The sequence below is a fragment of the Artemia sp. Qi Xiang Cuo genome, chromosome 8 (genome assembly GCF_049724085.1).
Source record: "Artemia sp. Qi Xiang Cuo chromosome 8, ASM4972408v1, whole genome shotgun sequence".
In the NCBI taxonomy this organism is placed as follows: Eukaryota; Metazoa; Arthropoda; class Branchiopoda; order Anostraca; family Artemiidae; genus Artemia; species Artemia sp. Qi Xiang Cuo.
Genome location: NC_142801.1, coordinates 9,116,566 through 9,134,472, shown reverse-complemented (window position 1 = coordinate 9,134,472; position 17,907 = coordinate 9,116,566). Strand labels below are relative to the sequence as shown.

General features: G+C 34.7%; 1 protein-coding gene across 2 annotated transcripts in view; it reads left to right on the top strand.

Annotated features, from left to right (window-relative positions):
• The window catches only part of Usp5 (ubiquitin specific protease 5), a 108,182-nt gene that overhangs the window by 49,762 nt on the left and 40,513 nt on the right, over positions 1–17,907 (top strand). For both annotated transcript variants that reach the window (XM_089093199.1, XM_089093198.1), the window contains exons 7-8: positions 1,587–1,780; positions 11,675–11,758. In XM_089093199.1, coding sequence (XP_088949325.1) covers positions 1,587–1,780; positions 11,675–11,758 — 278 coding nt within the window. The remainder of the gene's footprint in view (positions 1–1,586; positions 1,781–11,674; positions 11,759–17,907) is intronic.

Below are 17,907 nucleotides of genomic sequence, written 5' to 3'. Positions count from 1 at the left end.
TATGTCAAGCGGTAATCTGATAGTTATGTTGTAATAGCTCGGTCGAAATATGATTCTGTTCTTTCAGGCTCTTCATCAGAGGTATTTGGGTAAATCGAAGAATAATCTTCTTCTCTTTAGACTCGTATTGTTCCTAAGGCTCTGATAATATAAGATTAAGATAAGCTTAAAGCTGATAAAATTTATGAATTTATGTCGGGACCTAAATTATTAACAACACTCAATCTAATGAATATTTTAAGCACTTGTGGGCAACGTACTGTCCTTAATATTTATAATTCCTTTGTTCTGCGTCTTGTCTCTTTTTTTTTGTTGGGGTGTGTGGAAGAGAATCGAAAGTGGTATGTTTTGTTTTATGTGGTTGTTGTTTGTAGAGGTGCCATACAAAATAAGTTTTCTTCTTAGCTGTGTTTTTTCTTGTGGGGGGGGGGGGGGGTCACTCCATGCAGTTATGCATTGATGAAATGGAATTTTATGGATATTTGACTTTTATAACCCACACCCGTGATTTTTATAACCCAAATTGAACATAATAACACAATAAAAACAACGAATATATATATATATATGTATATATATATATATATATATATATATATATATATATATATATATATATATATATATATATATATATATATATATATATATATATATATATATATATATATATATATATATATATATATATATATATATATATATATATATATATATATATATATATATATATATATATATATATATATATATATATATATATATATATATATATATATATATATATATATATATATATATATATATATATATATTATATATATATATATATATATATATATATATATACATATATATATATATATATATATATATATATATATATATATATATATATATATATATATATATATATATATATATATATATATATATATATATATATATATATATATATATATATATATATATATATATATATATATATATATATATATATATATATATATATATATATATATATATAGGTGAAAAATGCAAGGGGGGCTGATCCATCATCATTGAATATAGAAGGGTGTGCACAGAAATTTGGAGGAGCACCTGCCTTTTCCTGATCAGACGGTATTGTCTTACCGTTGATAAGTAGCGATGGACTGCAGGTTTATTTAAGTGACGGAACATAGCTATCCGTTTGATTTTCATTGTTGTTCAGATTCGGGGTCTGTAAACCCCCATTTAATGTTTTCGATTTGGTGTACTTTTTATATCGATTTGACGTCATATTTGAGGGTTTCAGAGTATTTTTGAGATTTTACAAAACCTATTTTCCAAATTATTATTTAATAAAATGTGAAAAAAGACGATATTTCCGAGTAAATTTTAACTGAGAAGTACTTGTCATAAGACAATTCCTCTAAAATCTCAAATTTTAATTTTTGGTTTCTGTGGCTTTATTGGTACTCCATACTCTTTGAAGTTGGCTTTAAGCACTTTATCCTATATGTTTTATTTGTTTAATTTTATTTATTTTATTATTTATATTATTTAATTTTTATTTATTTATTAATGTTTTATATAATTTTTAGACAGAGAAATCTATGGCAGAACTTGAAGTTACATTAAACCAACGTTTTGGTGAATGGTCAACAATTCAGGAGTCAGGAGCTAAGCTGCAACCATTATATGGCCCAGGATATACTGGACTGCAGAACTTAGGAAATTCATGTTACATGAACTCAGTGCTTCAAGTGTTTTTCTCAATTCCGGATTTTCAAAAAAAGTAAGTATCCGTTTCTTTCTGTTAGTCTTCGTTTTACAACTTCACTTATAACAATATGAAAATATAGAAAAATGGGTAAAATGCAAAAGTTTACTCTTGTCTCCTTGTGTAATGGACTGCCTATACATTTACACCTTAGCCTAGTCCTAATTATCTAAACCCATGTAATTATCTAAAACTCATCAGTAGTAAACAGTTTTACTACTGATGATGGTCACTGCCTATGTGACCGAAATATATGGTATTTTGTGAATTTCTATCACTGTTATCATCATCACTGTCTATTAAAAGGATTTTATCCCTATTTTAACTTTTATTTATCGTCATGGAAAGGCAGTGTGGTCTTCGAAATTATCTACGACAATTTTTCTATAAAAAAAATTAAAACTATTTCTCTGGCTTGTAAAGTGGTCTTAAAAATGTAAAAAAGTTTTTAAAACCACTTCAAACAAAACATTTTTTGGAACCCCCCCCCCCCCAGTGAAAATCATGGATGAAGTCCTGGTTTATATAATATAATTAGACTGTGAGAAAAAGCTTTGCAAAAACAGAATGCTTAAGCTTAAATAAGTCAGTGAAACAAAAGCTTTGCAAAAACAGAATGTTTGAAGATTTTGGCTTCACATTCTCGTGCCTGTGCATTGTGCTATAATTTAATTGTGCTAAATTGTGCTGGACTTCATTTAGCTGTAATTTTTCCTGTTTTTCCTTTTGATTTTGTATGGCGTTTGGGTTTTTCTTTTTGTTTCTCACGTTCCTTTTTATGTTTTGATTAAGCAAGTATTTTAGTACTTATGGGTTTTTTTTCTGTTTTTTTTTTCACGTTGACAAAGGCTTCCAGATGAGATGCTGAAATATTCAAAATTTTATTATAAAATTTTGGTCGTTTTCTGTATTTTTGTTTTGTTTGAATTGTAAATGGCAAAACTGTGTAGTCTAAGAAATTAATTAAACTTTTATTTTAGTCTCCAATTTGATATAAATTTGGGTAGAGTCTTATTTCTAATTTCTTTAATTATATTAGTTAAATTAATAATTAATGCCAAAAATAATACTAATAATTAGGAAAATATTCTATGATCAAATAAACTACAAGACTAATAACTAAAAAAACTGATTTTACTAGTTCATTATTTCTAATAAACTAAGCTGTGCAACCGTGTAAGGGTTGTACCGTGTAATGCTCTTACACGGTTGTATAATTAAAGTGCATTAGTTTGTACTGGTATCAGTAAAAGAAGTAGTTCTTTCCCCTTTTCGTCTTTTATTTTAACAATTTTTGGTCTATTTTACTAGTAGATTTTTTTTCGCTGTTCCTTTCTGTTACTAATTTTTTATTGTTTTAAAATATTTGTCTAACATATTTGACTTATAATTCTAATTTTGCAGAATATTTTGTGGTTTCGAACTTTAATAAAAAACAAACATAAATGGAGCTATTTTAAATCTGATCAGAGATTAATATTTGGTAATCTCTAACCAGGTATAATTTCATTAAAACTACCATATAATTCACTAATAATTCACCATCTATTACTATTTATTAACCATTTCTAACCATGTATTACCGAAATGAAATCTTAATTCCAAACACAGTTTGATAGGTCATATCAAAATGGCGGCTCTAAAAAGTAGAGGGGGCTCAAAATATGGACCGCCCTCCCTTTTTAAATGTCATTTAAAGTATTAGACGAAAACTTCCAAGCAAGTCTGAAGACTGAAAGTTCCAGCAAGTCTCTAAAAAAATTCGCCGCCCCTGCACATAGGAAAGGAGGTCGAATCGCACTTCTTCAAGATTTATCTAAGTAACCCCCTCCTGTAAAATGTAGCCTAAAATGCTCTTTTGATGTTTCCGCCTCCCCTACTCCTCTTAAGGGTTGCACCTGTGTGTGCCTATATAACCCAGCAATGATACCTAGTAGGTTTCAGATTAATTATAAACTTTTGCTTTTAATTTAATTTTTTTTTTTTTGGGAGGGCTTGAGCGTCATCTGGGCACCACTATGAAAGCAAGTAGACATCTTGCTAAGTGCCATTTAGTGCCACTTAGCAACAAGTATGTTGCTAGGTGCCATTGGGAACTAATTCTTTGGAACTCTTGATTCCAGCCACTGAGTCTCTACGTCCGTGCTTTATGATGGCGATCTTGCATATTGTCAAAAATTTATCTTCGTTTTTAGGATCCAGTATTTGAATTGGTTTTTTGACATAACCAATTAAAAAAAAAAAAAATCCAAAAACAATGAATAAAATGCTCATTAAAATTGAATTGCTGGACTACCCATTGTCAAAAAATATCTGAATACCATTTCGAGATCATCTTTGGGTATGTGACTTACTCTGGTTAAATTCTAGTGTAAGGAGTTGGAGAATGAAATCGTGTACTTCGGCACAAAATTACGCATACACATTACAGCGTGCTTCGATTTGTTTCTTGAATTAAATAAAAAAACACGTTTTTTTAACTGAAAGTAAGGAGCGACATTAAAACTTAAAACGAACAAAAATTATTCCGTATATGAAAGGGGCTGTACCCTCCTCTATACCTCGCTCTTTACGCTAAAGTTTTTATTGTTTTAAAAAATAAAGTTGTGTGACAGATTCAAACCTTAGCATAAAGAGCGAGGTATTGAGGAGGGTACAGCCCCTTTCAAATACAAAATAATTTCTGTTTGTTTTAAGTTTTAATGTTGCTCCTTACTTTCAGTTAAAAAAACTTGTTTTTTTATTCAATTTCTGAACGTTTTTGAATTAATGCAGCTTTTATTTTGGCTCACCATACATGAATAATTAAAACGAACTTTGTATATTAATTTTACTTTTTTGGCTAAATGGCTTTCTTGAAATATTTTTCTGACGTATCTTACGAATTAACTTATGTAACGAACTTCTATATTCGTATGTGTTATTACGTATATTAGAGAGTTTAACCCCTAGGCGATGCCTTGTTGTTTACGCTAAAGTTCGAATTTTGCTTGAATCACAAACCCCTGAATCACAAAGGCCAGTTAATTAGAATTGATGGCTCTTTGAAAGAACTAAAAATAGCTTTAGAGAAAAGGGTGAGGTATTAACTAGGGGGCGAACCGCCTCATATACGTAATAATTTTTGTTTGTTTTAAGTTTTAATGTTGCTCCTTACTTTCAGTTGAAAAAAATAGTTTTTTCTATTTAATTTTTGATTGTTTTTTAAATATTGCTGGGAAATCCGGCGCCTCCTTCATGGAAATATCCCTTCGCCAAGGAAATACCCTCCATGGAAGGATCCTCCCCCGTAACCCCCTCCTTCGACTCCCCCGCATCAGAAAAAATCCCTCCCGAAACGTCTTTATACTTCCCATTAACTGATACTATATGTAAACAATGGGCAAAGTTCATAACTTCCAGCCCTTCCCCCGGGAAGTGTGGGGGATTAAGTCATTGTCAAATACACATTTATTAGATTTTCGACTATGTTGAACAAAATGGCTATCTCAAAATTTTGATTGGGTGACTTTGGGAAAAAAATGAGCGTGGGAGGGGGCCAATTCGCCCTTCGATTTTTTTGGTCACTTAAAAAGGGCACTAGAACTTTTAATTTTCGTTCGAATGAGCCCTCTTACGATTTTATAGAACTACTGAATCGATACGATCCCCCCCTGGAAAAAGAAAATAATAATAATAAACACATATCCGTGATCTTGCTTCTGACAAAAAAAAAATCCACATTTTTGCAGATAGGAACTTGAAACTTCCGCAGTAGGGTTTTCTGATACGCTGAATCCAATGGTGTGATTTTCATTAAAGTTCTATGACTTTTTGAGGGTGTTTCCCCCTTTTTTCGAAAATAAGGCAAATTTTCTCAGCGTAACCTTTGATGGTTAAAATTAAACTTAATGAAACTTACATATTTGAAATCAGCATAAAACTCTGATTCTATTGACGTATCTATGGGTATCAAAATTCCGGTTTTTAGAGTTTCGGTTACTATTGAGCCTTACTTACAGTTTGTTACCAGGAACTGTTTGAAAACCAAACATCCCTTGATGCGTGGCTTTCTGGGTACATTCTATTGTATATTATTTCTGGTGTATTAATAAAAAAAACTTTCCGAAAAATAAATTTTTCAAAGAAAAGTAAAGGCCATTTTAAACTTAAGCTCAGGAGATACAAATAACTTTTAAAATTCAAACTCAAAACGACCAGAAATTGCTATTAAAAAATAAATGAAACCCAAAATGAACAAAGAAATTAAATAAACAATCATAACAAAAATATACAACAAGTAATAATATAGATTAATAAATAGATCTTAAAGCGAGTAATGATTTGACTGCATATGAATATCAAGCTTAAAACGAAAAAAAAATATTTTCCTATTGAAGCATAAATGAAACTTAAAACGAACAGAAATTAAATAAACAATCAATGCAAACAAACATACAAGAGATATTAATATAAATTAATAAATAAATCTTAAAACGAGTGGAACTTAAATTTAATATGCAAATCAAGCTTGAAACGAACAAAAATCACCACAAACAAGTCTGGGTATTACCTCCTTCTCTCAATGTAAAAATTTAAAACCCCACTACATCATTTCCGCCTTGCTGAGAACCAATTTTATGACAAATATTTTCTTTTGTACTTAATATTGAAAATAAACATTAAAATTATAGTAACATTTTGAGCTGATGAGCTTTCAGCAATTAATATCATTATACATCAAATATTCAGTTTAATTTATTAGCTCTTTTAAAAGTTTCTACAGACAGTCATAGCTCGCTAAACAACAAGTGTTTGGAGACTTATACTGTTCCTAATTGTAAATAAAAACAAAAGCCTACTGAGTCGCTAGTACCTCATTGAAAACGGACTACATTAAACTCACATTATTATCATGTTCTTACAGTATTTTCAACAGAAGTAAAATAACAGTGAAAAAAATTCTTGAACTGATGAATCTTTCAACAAATAATTTAACTACACATCAAATATTCAATTTAATCTTGTTTATACTTTCCAAGACAGTACAAGACACATATAGTTGTCAGCAAAGCGTCAATAACGCAGTAAGTGTTATAATTGTACAGTGAGAGAAGGAGGTGATACCCAAACTCTTATTTGTGGTGATTTTTGTTCGTTTCAAGCTTGATTTGCATATTCAATTTAAGTTCCACTCGTTTTAAGATTTATGTATCAACTTACATTAATATCTATTGTATGTTTGTTTGCATTCATTCTTTATTTAACTTCTGTTTGTTTTAAGTTTAATTTATGCTTCAATAGGAAAGTATTTTTTTCGTTTTAAGCTTGATATTCATATTCAATCTTAGCATTATTCGCTTAAAGATCTATTTATTCATTTATATTATTATTTGTTGTATATTTTTGCTATGATTGTTTATTTAATTTCTGTTCGTTTTGGGTTTCATTTATTCTTTAATAGTAATTTCTGGTCGTTTTGAGTTCGAATTTTAAAAGGTATTTCTATATGCTGATCTTTAGTTTAAAATGAACTTTAATTTTCTTTGAAAAACTTATTTTTCGGAAAGTTTTTTTTAAAATTAATTTTTGTTCGTTTTTGATTGCAAAAAATATTAAGTTTTTAAAAATTACTTATTTCAAAATCAAACTTTAAAAAAATCAAATATTCATCAAAGTATCAAAACTGATATCAAAGTAACAATATAAAAGTGAAAAAATGGGTTTGTGTCAACCTAGGAGTTTTATTATCTGATGTTTGAAGTATTTTTAACAAAATTGCTATCTCAACGTTTTTATCGGATGGGTTTGGGGAAAAAGGACGCGGGGGGACTAGATTAAGCTTCTGTCTCTTTTGAATCTTTAAAAGTGAACTAGAACTTTCTATTTTCAATAAAATGAGCCCTCTCTGAAGTTTATACGAGTATCACTTCTATAAGAACCATATATATCCCCAGAGTATAATTTACAATTCCTATCCCTGGGCCTTTGGGGGTTTTGTCGACCCTGTAGTTTTAATATCTGATGGTTGAGCCATTTTTAACTAAATGGTCACGTGAATTTTTTATCGGATGGGTCCGATACACCCAAAGCCGTGGAGGACGGGAGGGGCTAGTTGCCCTCTGATCTTTTTTCACTCTGAGAAAATGAACTACAACTTTTAATTTCCATTCAAATGAACCCTCTCTGAAGTTTATACGAGCATACCTTCCATAAGAACCATATATGCCCCCAGAGCAATACTTACAACGCGTGTCCCGGTCCTGAGGGGGGGGGCGTCGACACAGGAATTTTTCGTATCTGATCTTTGAACTATTTTTAATGAAATGACCATACGCAAAGGAGTTTTTGTTATATTATCTTTGAACTATTTTTTTAACAAAATGGCTACCTCAAATTTTTTATCAGATGTATTTGGGGAAGAAGGGCTTGGGGAGGGGGGTATTTGCCCTCTTGATCACTTTTGACTATTAAAAAGGACACTAGACTCTAGATTTCCAATCGAATGAGCCCCGTTTGAAGTTTATACGACGACCCCTTCTATATTAAGTGCCTCTGGGAAAAAAAGTAAATGGAGTGTGGGGGAGGCTAGCTGCCCTCTAATCTTTTTTTTTACTCTTAAAAATGAATTACAACTATCAATTTCCAATCAAATGAGCCCTCTAGGAATTTTATACAAGCATCCTGTTCCTGAAAAGCCCATAAGCCCCCAGGGCATAATTTACAACGCCAACCCCAGGGCCTGGGGGGCTGTATCGAAACTGGAGTTTTTTTTTTATCAGACTTTTGGACTATTTTTAATAAAATTTGTATCTCAAAATTTCTATCTGACGTATTTGGGGCGTAGAGGAGGGGGGGGGGCTAGTTGCCCTCCGATCTCTTTTGACTCTGAAAAAGTGAACAAGAACTTTCAATTTCAAATCAAGTGAGCCCTCTCCAGATTTTATACGAGTATCCCTATCATAAGAACTATATATGCCCCTAGAGCATTACTCATAACGCCTGCCTCCGGGCCCTGGCGGGTTCCGTCAACACAGGAATTTTTCTTATCTGACCTTTGAACTATTTTTAATGAAATGGCTCTTATAATAATTTTGTCGGATGGGCTTGGATAAAAAAGGGTGTGGGGGGGGGGGCTAGTTGGCCTCGGGTATCTTTTGACTCTTAAAAATTGAACTAGAAATTTTAATTTTCAATCAAATGAGCCCCCTTTGAAGTTTATACGAGCATCCCTTTCATAAACACCATGGATACACCCAGAACAAGACATACACTACATATACTCCGGGCTCTGGGGGGGAGTTTCCGCGAACCCGTTTTTGTAAACATTCCAAAACACGTACGATCTACCAATTTTGATCGAATGTAGGTGGGGAAAAAGAGCGTGGAGGAGGGGTCGGAAGACTATCTTTTCTCTTAAAAAGTGAACTAGAAATTTAAATTTCCATTCAAATGGGTCCTCTAAGTTTATACGAGCATCTTTTTCATAAGAACCATACATACATACATAACTTAGGACACCTTCCCCTGTGCCCTGGGGGATTGTATTGACACCGGAATTTTTCTTATCCGACCTTTGAACTATTTTTTTAACAAGATGTCTATCTCAAAATTTTCATCAGTATTTTGAAAAAGAAGGTGGGGGGGGGGGTTGGCTTCCCTCGGATCTCTTTTGACAATTAAAAAGTGAGCTCGTACTTACAATATCCATTCAAATGAGCCCTCTCTGAAGTTTCTTCGAGAATCCCTTTCATACGAACACTATATGCCCCAGGGCATAACTTACAACGCCGGTCCCTGGGCGCGGGGGGGTTGTGACGACACATGAGTCTTTTTTATCTGACTTTTGACAAATTTTTTACTTAATGTCTATCTCAAAATTTTTTATTGGAGGTATTTGGGGAAAAGAGGGCATAAGGGGGGGGGGCTAGTTGCCCTCCAATCTCTTTTGACTCTAAAACTGAACTAGAACTTTTAATTTCCAATCAAATGAGCCATCTCTGAATTTTTTACGAGAATCCTTTCTATAAGAACCATATTTCCCCCAGGGCATAACTTACAACACCTGCCCTCGGGCCCTGGGGGACTGTTTGGACCCCTGAGGTTTCGTTATATGGTCTTTGAACTATTTAAAAAAAACTATCTCAAAGTTCTTATCAGATGGGTTTGAGGAAAAAAGAGCATGAAGGGGGGGGGGGGGTAGGTGCCCACCAATAAGTTTTTAAAATAAAAAAGTGAACTAGAACTTTCAATTTCCAAACAAATTATCCCTTTTTGAGGTTAATACGAGTATCCCTTCCATAAGACCCATATATGCCCCAAGGCATAAATTACAACGCCTGCCCCCGGGCCCTGGTGGGTTGTGTCGACACCGAAATTTTTGTTATATGGTATTTGAACTATTTTGAACAAAATAGCTATCTTAAAATTTTTACTGGATTCATTTGGAGGGGGGTTGGGGGGCGGGAGCTGGTTACCCTCCAATATCTTTTGACGCTTAAAAAGTGAGCTAAAACTTTCAATTTCCAATTAAATGAGTCCTCTCTGAAGTTTATATGCGAATTCCTTCCATAAGAGCCATATATACCCCAGGGAATAACTCACAACCATTACACCTGAAGACTTTGAGGGAATTTCCTGCTCAAACATATAATTTCCAGAAATCTAAACTATGTTGAACAAAATGTCTATATCAAAATTTTGATTGGATGTGTTTGGGTAAATGGTGGGCGTGGAAGGGGTTTCAGTTACCTTAGAATCCCTTTAGACTATTAAAAAGGGAACTAGCCATTTAAATTTCCAATCGAATGAGCCCTTTTTGAAGTTTCTACGACAACCTTGTCTACACAAAACCTTATATGCCCCCATGGCATAACTTACAGCCCTTGCCCTGAGGACTGTGGGGGAGTTGTCATCCTCAAAGACATGATTTCCAGAACTTAAAACTACGTTAATATAATGGCTGTCTCAAAATGTTGGTTGGATGTGTTTGGGGAAAAGGTGGGCGTGAGAGGGGGGTTAGTTGCCCTCAAATCACTCTCAACTATTAAAAAGGACACTAGCCCTTTGAATTTTCAATCAAATTAGTCTTTTTTGAAGTTTCTACGACAACGCCTTCTATAAAAACTTTATATGCCTCCAGGGTATAATTTAAAACCCTTGCCCTGGGGGTTGTGGGGTAGTGTCCTCCACAAAAACGTATTTTCTATCTGGAAATCAGCTACGCTGAACAAAATAGCTATCTCAAAATTTTGATTGGATGTATTTGGGGAAATGATGTGCGTGGAGGGGGGGGGGCTAGTTGCCCTCCAATCACTTTCGACTATTAAAAAGGGCAATAGCCCTTTGAATTTTCAATTGAATGAGCCGGTTTTGAAGTTTCTACGACAACGCCTTCTATAAAAACCTTATATGCCCCTTGGAATAACTTAAAACCCTTGCCGTGAGGGTTGTGGGAGAGTGTCCTCCTCAAAAACATATTTTCTATCTGGAAATCGACTACGCTGAACAATATGGCTATCTCAAAATGTTTATTGGATGTATTTGGGGGAATGATGGGCGTGGGGGGGGGGGCTAGTGGCCCTCCAATCATTTTCGACTATTAAAAAGGGTACTAGAACTCTAGATTTCCAATCGAATGATTCCCCTTTGAAGTTTCTACGACGACCCCTTCCATATGAAGTACCTCTGGGAAAAAAATAATAATAATAATAATAAAACATTGGAGCCGTATGGCCTTTACTATAGAAACCTATATGAAACCGTGTACACATACTCATAATTACACATGCACATTACTGTGGCTTTTACTTCATTCCTTGAATAACCAAACATCTCTGGATGTGTGTATATTGTTTCGTCATGAGCTTAACTCCTTTAAATTTAATCCTTTTTTAAAGAGTGGCAGTATGATAGACTTAACTTTTTCAGGTATTTTGCAAATGGGATTAGCAGTGCAATGGACAATTTTCGCAATAGCACTATTGATCCTAGTGGGGACTTCAACGCTCAAACGTGAGTTTTCTTTTTCTTTTTAAGATTGTCCTTTAATAAGCTATTTCGAGAAGCTAGACAATGATTTTTTTGTTGGAAGGTCTTGTATATATTTGTAAAACATAAAAAGTAAAAATTAATATTTAAAAAACAAAGTTTTCTTATGGAAGTAAAGAGCGAAGTTAAAACTTACATTAAACAAAAATTATTGCTTCGCAATTTATGCAACATATATGTGAAAAGTTGGTTAAAATAAACTGACTTGTGATATTTCCATGTTTTTATAGAATTCTGTAAAACTAGCGCTTTACTGAAAACTACCATCGGCAGTCACCCTTAGTTGAGTTCTCTCTGTGGGTTTAACTTATAGAATTCTGTAAAACTAGCGCTTTACTGAAAACTGAACTTGTTTTTTTTTTTAGACCTGTTTTGTTGCGTCGGTTTTTCTATTTACAGTAAAGCGCTTGTTTTAGAAAGGATTTTTTTAAGTTTAAGAAATTTTCAAAATTTTATATAAAAAAACTCGTATTGGTTGATAATTATTTATATCTTTTGCCACCTCCTTTACTTTGATCCCCAACTCGATACATCATGGAGTCATATGGAAGATTTTGTTGTTTTAAGGGATTCCTGCCTAAATTGTAAATATAAGTAAAGCACTATATCATGATACCATATGCGCAGTGCAGACAGAAGGACGCTTAACGGAGTGGTTCTTTGTTCCGTCAGGTGTAAGGCAAGACTGCATTCTATCGCCATCATTGTTCGCCATAATGATAGATTGTGGTCGTGTTTGAATGCAGTCTCAAGTTAAACCCACAGAGAGAACTCAACTAAGGGTGACTGCCGATGATATTACTCTTCTCGCTCACTACCATGAAGACGAACACAAATGAACTTGTACGTGTGGCAAATACTGTTCGACTGTTCATAAACTCTAAAGAGACTAAAACTCGATGCTGATTAATCAGTGCCGATACTTCGGTTGGCCCTTCAGTGAAAATTTGGGTATTACTTAGTTTCTGAATTTTTTTTCTTCTAATTTTAGTATTATTTTCTCATCAGGCTTACAGAAGCTGATAAGTGCCAGGTTTAATCGGTTCATGTTTTGACACTCTCTTATGGTTGAGCATTAAAGCTTCTTCGTTAAAAGCTGGATTCTTGGAGCGTGAGAGCAACCGGCTTAGCGAAACCAACAATGTCGAACGTTAAAAATGAATGTCGACTCAATGTCAATAAATCGGTGTCGTAAATCAATGCCATTAATGTCATAAATCAATGTCTAATCCAGTCATTCCTCATATTACTCAAGGACTTTTGGCTGTAATTGAAAGAACTTTATAAGTGATTGAGCTCAAATATCTTTGCAGCACTGTCACTCAAGATGTTAATCTCGACAGATAATTTTTTCGGCGATTAGAATTATCTGGCTCTGCTTTCAATTGCCTTAGAAATGTTTGGAGAAATGATAAATATTCCTGATAGCTAAAGCACAGACGGCTCCAGGTATAATAATTGCCTAAGGTATATTCTGGATATACGTTGGACCGGGAGAGTGAGGAAGCAAGAAATCCATCGTATGAAAAATCATAACCCAATTCTCGACGTAATTAGAAAATAAAATCAGGGCTGCGACAAAGTCTCTAAAGTCCCCAAAAGTCCCTAAAATCGAGTGAAGTTCCTTTTGGTCCCTTAAATTGATAAAGGTCCCTAAAGTCCCTTTTCTTGCGCTGGGTTAAAACTCCATATCCTGAAGGCTACCAATACCTGTGAGTATACGGTTTTCAGTATTTTTGTTTCAGTTGAGATTCTTGGAACCTGTTTTGGTTTTCTAAGAAAGGCAAAACTTGGTGTTACATAGGCTACAGCGCTACTGTCTGGATAGAGCAGACAGACTAGTAACGAAAAGGAGTAACCCTCTTTGCCTCTGGAGTCAATAGGCTAGGAGTTGCCTCTGGAGTTCTCTGGAGTCTAGAGTCAATAGGCAGGGTTCGGTTGGCTTTGTTAGTTACTTAGAGAACTCTTTTCTGGGTGTCACTATGCTATACACAGAGAGAAAAAAGAGAATGGCTCTGAGTACAAAATACGAAGGAGGCTGTGTTAAAACGAGGTTTCTTGTACGATTTTGAACTCATATACATTTCTTGAACTATTAAACTACTTCCTAGCGCCCTTTAATTTAACTATATTTCTTGTAATAGCCTATATATTTTTCTTCTAACTTCCTTTTTTTTGGTTTTGGGTTTGAAGTTTCAATTTGAATAAGAATGGGAGAGTGCAAATTCAAGGAGACTTGGTTGGAAGAGGAAGATGCGACGGGACACCAAATGAAAGAGTGGTGTAGAGCTGTTCCGGGAGATCTGTTCTCTTTCTATTGTTCTATCTGCAATACATCGCTTGTCTACCATAAGGGCTCCTATGTTTTACTGCAGAACGCTAAAACTGCTGAACATAAGAAGAATGTTACCTTAAACCTAACGCTAAATCAGCTTCGTCTCCCGGCAGCATCTTCAATAGAGAGCGGTGAACCGGTAAATCTGTCCATGCACCTAGGTGCTTATGTAGTGTGGGATGAAACAACAGTTGCAGAAATTACATGGACTCTGAAGATGATTGAGTCTGACTATTCTGGGAAATCTGCAGACAGAATAGCAGATGTATTTTAGAAAATATTCAGAGATACAGTGGTGAAAGACTTCTCCTTCGGGCGAGCTGAGTTCGCTTATTTTTTAACCGAAGCTCTTTGACCCCATTTCCAGAAGATGGCCCTTGATGAAGTTGCCAACAGTTATTATGTTGTCGAGTTTGACGAAACCACAAACTCAGAAAGTAAGAAAGAGCTTCAAATGAGGATCCGGTTCTGGTCCGAAAAGAGGAAACGAGTGGTAGAAAGACATCTGAAAAGTGCTTTTATTCGACACGCCACAGCTGATGACTTGAAGTCAGAAATAGTCAGAACGATCGATGAGAGTGGTTTATCTGTATCTAAACTACTAGCGTTAAATTGTGAAGGTCTGAACGTGAATAAAAAACTTTTCCGACTGATTGACAGGGAAAAACGTGAATTGACAGGTAGCGAAGGTCTCCTTGATATTGGTATCTGCAACATCCATTGGGTACACAATGCTTTTCGGAAGGCTTTGCAGGAAATCGGCAAAAATTATTCCGATCTGATCATCAAAGTCTACTACTTTTTTAGTGACTGACCGGCTAGATAAGAAGACTATGGGAAGATTCAAGATAAAACTGGCGTTTCTAAGTCTCACTTTTTGAAACACATACCCACCAGGTGGTTAACACTAGGACCTGCCGCTTCAAGGCTAAGGGAACAGATGCCAGTTCTGTTTGAGTACTTCGTTGTCTATATTCCAAAGAAAAACCCTAGTCTTATGAAATCAAATGCGTACAAGGAGATCATCTGGCTGATCAAACAACCGACAATGAAAGCAGAATGTCAGCTTGTTGTTGATAGCTCGATCCTCTCCACACGTTTCAACGAAAAGTTTCAACGGGAAGAACCCCTAGTGCATGAACTCTATACGGAGCTGAATCTCCTGGTCCTGACATTGGCTGGACAGATTTTTAAACCCAAAGCGACCAAAGAACTTAAGCGTGGTCAGAAGCATTATTCTGCAGCCGCAAGATATGTCCTCGGCGGAAAATTTTTGCAGTTGCTGAAAGCATTAACTTTTCTGCGTCCCGGTGAAGTTTCAAAGCCAGTTTCTGCTCAGAGTTTATTATATATTGCCGGGGAGTTACCCATCGTGACGCAAAAGGACATGCTAGTTGATGAGTTTAAGCTAGTCCAGTTGTCCGGACTTCCACTGGGGCCAGGAAGGATTGACGATAAGTGGAACAACGTGATCCAGGGAAGAAAATAATCAAACTTGTCGAAAGTCGTAAAAAAAGCTTTGACCATTTTACACGGGTCTGCCAGCATTGAGAGGGATTTCTCCCTTTCTTTACGAGTTTTCAGTGAAGAAAGAGCTTCGATTAATGAGAGAACTTCGAATGCAAAACTATCTGTGATAGATGGATTGGGCAGATTTGGAGGGCGTGCGCAAAATGTTGCTATCACTAAAGACTTAATAAAACTGGCCAAATCCGCAAGAAAGAGCTATGATTTGTACCTACAGCAGGAAAAAGCCTTGAAAGAAAAAACTGAGAAGGAGTGGAAGGATTTGGAGACATGACGATTCTCAGGTGGTCTATTTCTTAATTATCACTTGACCTTTGATCACGGAGAGATATCTGCAAATGATCATTCCCATTTTTTTCTTAGTCAAGTGTCCTTTGCTGTTGTGTCATTGCTTTTTCTTTCAAAAGCTTTCTGAAAAATGAGTTTTAGGGTCCATTTTGCGTCCGGAATGGTGTCTTGGGAGGTCCTTTTTTTCGACTAAAAAGAGGTCCCTAAGTCCCTTTTTTACCACTTGAACCTGTGGCAGCCCTGTACAATGGATGTATTAGAGACATATGGTACGGAAGGTCGATGGAAGGCTGCCTGATGACTTACTATTCAGTGAATTAGCTATATTCACCGCTTCTGATTCTGATAAATTCTACGGCAACTCTTGACTTCATACAGGGCGGACCTTTCTAAATAGTGCTGGAAGTTGACGGAGTTAGTCCTGGAATTTAAAACTGGTGCTGCAGCGTCCTTTCCAGTTGACCTGTAAAACGATGCCGTTTCTTCTCCAAAAGCTTAAATAGTTTCAGTGTTATGAATCTCCTGAACCAAGCGAATGCGAAGACCCCAGTTACTTGCCAAGAAGGGTAACTACAGAAGTAGTAACATCTGTAGAATATGTCAAACCTTAGAAAAATATAACTGCACTAAGAGGATACAACAAGAGCCCTCACGTTGGAAAGAGACCTTGAGTCTTAATTTGGCTCTTCGTTGCTGTATTTTAGAAAACCTTCACTACTCTGTCTATTTAATATTAAATGTTTTATTATAAAATAATCCAACATGAAGTTTATACGGGCAAACCTCACCGTGAAAAAAAAAGAACAGAAAAAAAGAACAAAAAAGCCCCTTATCAGTCTTCATAGCTCTTTTGAAAAAAAGGGAAAGAAAATTGGAGTTTTTTTTCCCTAAACATTCCATAATGGTTGATGAAACCACTTTACTTACCATCGAATTGAAATTAAGCAAGTTGTACGCGAAAAATTAGAAATAACAAGAAAATTTATCAATTTATAGAGACATTGGGTAATGTTTTTTCTGAATACTTAATACTTTTTATACGTACTTTTTCCCAGTGGAGGCTTGGCTGTCTGTCAATATTGTTGTTTTTTTTTTGCTTATGACCTATGGAATAAACAATCGCTTTCTGGGTAAACTTTCTCTCATACTTTGAAGATAAGTATTTTCTTTGGGTGAATTCTAAACTTTAAAAACTACTAAACTACAGGGGTGAATTCTTTGGGTGAATTCTAAACTTTCAGGAATCAGCTCAAATAACAAATCTTAAGAATATGACTTATACTTGTCCTTTTTAAATGTTGTGCCAAAAACTTGTTGCTTTTAATAAGCTATTTGCTAAAGATTTTCCTTTTAATTCGGACAGAATTAATTCTGATTTGGTGTTTTACGAGTTAATTTTTATTTGCTGCATAGCGTGGTTGAAGATATTAGGAATTTTTGTATTCTTCACAAATTCGATGATGCCAGATATTTTTCTTTGGAACGAAAAATAAGTTATGTGCTATCAAACTTTAAGAAAATTACAACATATTTACTTTAGCTAAGACCCTTTGAAATAAAGTAACACAAAATATGGCATTACCTGCTTATAAATTTTCTAAAACAATGATATCTGGTATAATTATCTCTGCGTTTGCTAAGACGCCAGGGTTTCTTTCTCACAAACCCCAAACGGGGAAGATGATGATATTTTGATATATTATTATATGATATCATTCAAGAAGGAAGATTTCTTTTTGTTTATTCGAGTGGAAGATATAGCTTGAGTAGGAATAAAGAAGGACGAAGAGGTGATTCTAGATTCTAGGTAATGAAAATCGATCAAGTCCTTCACTTACCTGGGTGGTATTATTAGTAATTACAAGTAATACAATTGGTATATCAAACAGTTCGTGGTAACGAACTGTAAGTAAGGAGCGACCCCACTCAATAGTAACCAAAACTCTAAAAATCGTAATTTTGA